Genomic DNA, 4,910 nt, shown 5'->3' with positions numbered 1-4,910 from the left:
GGCCTTTCTGCGCACGCGCGCACGCGGCCCCGCCCCCGCCGAGACGCGCCGCCGGCTGCCCACCCGCGGCGCCCGCGGGTCTCTGGGGCAGCGGGCTCCGGGCATGCGCGCTGACGCCCCGAGGCGAGGCGGCAGGAGCATGCGCCGGCTCAGCACGGGTCCCGATGCGAGGCGAGGGGGTGCGCGCGAGTGGGCGGGTGGCTGCCAGGCCCAGCTGTGGGCAAGGCTGGGGCATTGGGAGTCGGCAGGGGTGCCCGCCGGAGTCGCTGCCGCGCCGGGTTACGCGTAGACCTGGGAACGCGCGCCCGCGTGGGCACGACGTCCGGTCCCGAGCGGGTGGAGGAGGAGTGCAGGGGGGGCCTCAGGGTGGGACCTGGGTGGAGGAGTCCTGAGGCCGAGGCCGAGAGAGACAGCCAGACGGAGACAAGAGACAGGGACACAACGGGGCAAAAAAGAGGCTGAACACAGCGGGAGACAGGGACACGGCCGCCCAGCCGGCAGAGACAGGACAGGCAGAGGTGACCTGCGAGACAGACGGGAACCAGAGGCCGCCGTCCTCGTTGGGGGAGGAGTCATAGCGCCCTCTGCGTGTCCTGACAGGGGGCGGGGGAGCCAGTGTCACCGAGCTCCATGGGGGTCCACAGGCGTCTGTGGTAGCCACAGTGCCTCCTGGGGAGTCAGGGCGCTCTCTGGCGGATCACAGAGTCCGGGGGCGGGTGGAGTCTCAGCGGCCCTTGGGGTGTTCGCAGATCTCTATGGGTCCTGGCATCAGAAGGGGGTTCATAAGTATATGAGGGGGGTGTCAGTGCCTTTCAGGAAAGTGGGAACGCTGAGGGACCACGACATCACGGTGGGCTGTGTCACAGAGGCCCTTGAGGTGTTCGCAGAGCCTATTAAGTATTCGGCCCCACAGGGGGTTCACAGCCCTCTGGGGGTATCGTGGTGCCCCTTGGAGGAGGCAGATAGCTTGAAGGTGGGGGGGCCAAGGGGTCCTTTGGATGACAGCTGCCCCAGGGGCCCTCAAAGCACCTCTCTGGGGCTATCACATCCCTCTGTGTTGGGGCGGGGGTGTCCCTGCGTCCGTCACACCCCTCCTGGGCAGGAGCTCGAGGCACCGAGGGAGGCGCGGGGCAGAGTCGGGGCGGGAGGCCCAGATGGCGACGCGCGCGACGCGAGCAAAGACTTCTCGGCAGGCGGATGCACTGGATGAACGTGTGCCTTGATGTGTGAGAAGCGCCCCGCCCGGCCCCCGCCCGGCCCGCGGGCTCAGGCCGCCCCGCAGCGCCCCCGCCGCTCGCGCCTCTGAAGCCTCCGAAGGCGCCTAGTCCACGCATCCCGCCAGGGCAACACGAGGCTCCCGCGGGCGGCGCTGAGCCCGGGCCCCCGGCCCTCGGGACCCCCGGCCGCGGCCCCCGGCCCGCCCCCCAGCAGCAGGTAGCGGCGGTCGGGTAGCAGGCGCGGGCAGCCGCAGGCGGCGTCCCGCGCCGGCACCCACAGCACGCTGCTCCCGCGCCGCGCGCGCTCCTCGCCGCTCCGGAACACGGCGAGCACGGCCACCGGGAAGCGGGTCCAGGAGCCGCGCGCCTCGCCGCGCGCGCGCACAGCCACCTGCACCGCTGCGGGGGAGGCGAGAAGGGGAGGGGTCAAGCGGGGCGGGGCCCGGAGGGGGCGGGCCGCGCAGAGGAGCACAGGGCGCCCGCGGGGGTGGGAGGGGGGGTGGAGGAGGAACACAAAGAGGACACGCCGCAGCGGGAGCATCGAGAGGCCAAGGGGGCTGACAGGGCGGGGCCGGCGACAACGGAGGACCTGAGGGCCGGGGGATGGCCTTGGGGTCCAGCGAGGGTCAGGGTATACAGAGGGACAGTAGAGAGGGCAAGGTGAGGAGGACGGGGGCAGGAGGCCTGAGGGCGGCCTACCGTAGTCCTTCCTGCAGAACTTCTTCAAGCTGATGCGGTAGCTGCCACGGGCAGGTTTGCAGTGCAAGTCGCAGTCTGGGAAGAGGGCGCAGGAGGAGGTTGGCACCGATCTGCACCTCCTTCTCCCACCCTCTCCTCCTCCCCTCCTGGAATCCATAGCCCCCTCCAGCCAAGGACATGCCCCTCTGGGACCTCCACTCACCCTGGGGCTCCACAGGGCTGCTCTCCTCAGTGGGTCCAGGGACAGGGGTCTCTGTGGAGAGGATGGGATAAAGGCCTTCCTTTGAAGGGGGCCAAGGGAATCTGCAGGGCTCAGGGGACAGCTGAGGGGGGCAGGGGGATCTGCGGGGCCCAGGTTGGCAGCAGCAGGGAGCTGGGTTGACCTTGGCTGAGGTGGTCTAAGCAGGGCAGCATCACTCACTAACGCAGGGTGCCACTGGAGAGCGGCTCTGCTGGAAGCCAGGGGCACAGCGGTTGCAGGTGAGGCCAGTTACGCCATCCTTGCAGGGACACTGGCCTGTGGTCTGGTTGCAGGTTTTGCCAGCAGCACCAACAGGGTGACAGTCACAGGCTGAGGATAGAAGTGGGATGGTCAGAAGCCCATCTGGGGATGTGGGAAACCGGAAGGTGAGGGTGTGCAGGTGGCTGGCGGCAGGCTCACCCCTACAAGCGCGGCGGTCACTCAGGGCACGGCCTGGATCTCGATAGAAGCCCTCCTGGCAGTAGTGGCAGTGCCGGCCGGCGGTATTATGCCGGCAGTTGAGGCAGACACCTCCACTGCGGCGGCCAGACAGTCGGTACAGCTCCATGTTGAAGCGGCAGCGGCGGGCATGGCCATTGCAGGAGCAAGCTGCAGGGAGGGATGAGTCAGGGACAGGCTGGCCTGGTCTCAGATCCCCAGGCCACCCTCCAAGGCCTCACCAAGGCAGGCGTGGGCTTCCCGGGCCGTGGCCCGCTGCCATGGTCTGTCGCAGTAGAAGGGCTTGCAGCGGCCGCAGTCGGGGCCCTCGGTGCCATGACGGCAGTCGCAGATCATATGGCCCTGGCTGTCCAGCAGGCACCTGGCGGCATGCCCATTGCACTTGCAGCGCCCGCCTACCTGGAGCTCAGTGGCTGAGTAAGAGTAAGGGACCATGGCCATGGCATCCCTCGTGTCCCCCAGCATGGTAGGCCTTGTGAGCACTACTTGAATGTCTGTGGCGGTCACCCAGTCTTGGAGCACCGGGCTGCTGTCCAGATCCAGGCCTGGCGGGCTGCCGTCCTGCACGCTGAAGGCCAGAAGGCCACCCCCATCAGGCTGGGCCTGGGGCTCAGGGAAGCACAGGGCTTCGGGCCCCAGGCCAGCTGGGCCATCGGCAGGGGCAGGCACGCGGCCATAGTCCAGGCCACAGCGGGAGGAGAAGAAGCCCAGTGGGGTCCAGCTTCGGCCATGGTCCTGCGACTTGAGCAGGGCCACCGAAGTGGGGGGTGCAGAACAGAAGCGCAGGCTCACGAACACCAGCTCAAAAGCCTTGCCGAGGGGCACTGTGAGGGTCACGTTGAGGGGCACTTGCGTCAGCGAGTCCGAACGCCAACACACCGGGCTTGTGGTGCCCCCTGCGGAGGTCAGGAGGGCGGCGGGGTGTGCCCGCCGCGGGTCCGAAGCGTCGCAGGCCCGCGTGGCCGGCCGCCCGCACGTGCTGGACGCCAGCACCTCGCGGCCCAAGGCCGCGTTCACCAGGCCGGGCACGCAACCGCGGGGCGCGCCCCCCTCGTCATGGCAGGGGTCGGCGGGCGCCGGCGGCCCCGGGCTCAGCGCGGCCGAGAGCGTGCCCGCGGCCAGCAGCAGCCCCCAGGGCCAGCCGGGCATGGCCGGAGCCGCCGTGGGTCAGCCAGCCGGCCGGGGGCCCACGCCGCTGCCCTCGGGAGAGAGAGCCCGATCCGAGGCTCTGCCCGCTGGCCCGCGGTGCCGAGCAACCAGAGCCCCGGGCCGCTCCAGTCGGGGCCCAGAGGTGGGCGCAGCCGCCGGCACGCCGCGGGCCGAGCGGAGCAGCGGGGATGTCGGCGCGTCCTCCCGCTGGGCCTGGAGCGTTGACAGGCGTCGCCCCCGCTCTCGGCGCCTCCGCCCGCAGAGGCCCCACCCGCCGCCCGCCGCTCGCACTCACCCACCGAGGGCCGGGTCGAGCAGGTCTCCCGGCCTCCCGGGACCGGCCGAGGGCGGGCGGGGCCTGGGGCGCCCCGGCCGCCACCTCCTCCCGGCTGCAGCGAGGGCGGGCGAGCTGTGCCAGTAGAGGGTGGGGGGCGCAGCAGGCGCAAGCCTGGGCCCAGCCGGGGGCGGGGCTGCTCGGGCCGGGAAGGAGGGAGGGGAGGGGAGGGGGCCTCGTCGGCAGAGCCGGAATCAGAAGCAGATTCAGACACTGGCTGGGCCAGCGGGGGAGGGGGCTGGGAGGCCCTGGAGCCGGGGGAGGGGCCGGGGAGCCAGGAATGTGCTGGTGGGAGGGCTCTGGAGGGGGTGGCTCAGCCACGGAGCCCGTGGGGGACCACCCAGCCGGCCCCCGGCCTGCCTCCAGGCTTTGACTGCTCCTGGGGTTGTGCCACGTGCTGGGTGGGGGTCTGGCTGCCTCCTCCCTCAGGCCCATCAGGCTGGCTGGGCCCTGGATCTGAAGGTGGGACCCGCATGCTCCCATTGGTCCCTACAGGGCACACTCAGCACAGAGGGAGCCAAGCTGGGCTGGTGGTTGTGGGGTGTCCCCAGGGCAGCAGTCTGCTGTAGTAAAAAGAACCCAGGCTTGGGGCCAGGTCTGATTTTGAATCCAAGCTGCTCCAGTTTCTAGTTGTGTGGTTTCAATTCCTCAACCTGCCCAAGCCTCAGTTTCCTCATCAGCCAGATGCCTATTATTCAACTTTGCCAAGCTGTTGGGATTTCATGAGCCACATAGGTATTGGATGTAGCCAGGGAGCTCAACAGACTGGAGTCCCTCCTTGATGGAGGAGGCAAAGCATCCCAGGAAGGGT

The 4,910-nt window shown here is 69.8% G+C and overlaps 1 protein-coding gene across 1 annotated transcript; it reads right to left on the bottom strand.

Moving 5' to 3' along the window:
* Positions 1-1,200: 1,200 nt before the first annotated feature.
* On the bottom strand, positions 1,201-3,765 carry NTN3 (netrin 3). Its single transcript, XM_036826931.1, has 6 exons — positions 2,838-3,765; positions 2,578-2,766; positions 2,338-2,487; positions 2,119-2,169; positions 1,917-1,991; positions 1,201-1,616 (listed from the first exon to the last, which is right to left on the bottom strand). Exons 1-6 carry the CDS (start codon positions 3,763-3,765, stop codon positions 1,267-1,269), a joined length of 1,743 nt encoding a protein of 580 aa, XP_036682826.1. The 3' UTR covers positions 1,201-1,266.
* Between the last annotated feature and the right edge of the window lie 1,145 nt (positions 3,766-4,910).

Source organism: Balaenoptera musculus, chromosome 15 (genome assembly GCF_009873245.2).
Source record: "Balaenoptera musculus isolate JJ_BM4_2016_0621 chromosome 15, mBalMus1.pri.v3, whole genome shotgun sequence".
Classification (NCBI taxonomy): Eukaryota; Metazoa; Chordata; class Mammalia; order Artiodactyla; family Balaenopteridae; genus Balaenoptera; species Balaenoptera musculus.
This window is presented reverse-complemented; position numbering and strand designations above follow the sequence as displayed.

Excerpts from the sequence above, each read along its gene's own strand:
- NTN3 (XM_036826931.1), bottom strand. The coding sequence starts at position 3,765 with ATGCCCGGCTGGCCCTGGGGGCTGCTGCTGGCCGCGGGCACGCTCTCG. Across the intron at positions 2,170-2,337 it reads TCCAGTGGCACCCTGCGTTA|AGACCCCTGTCCCTGGACCC; the intron begins GTGAGTGATGCT and ends TCCTCTCCACAG. Across the intron at positions 1,617-1,916 it reads GTTCTGCAGGAAGGACTACG|CGGTGCAGGTGGCTGTGCGC; the intron begins GTAGGCCGCCCT and ends CCTCCCCCGCAG.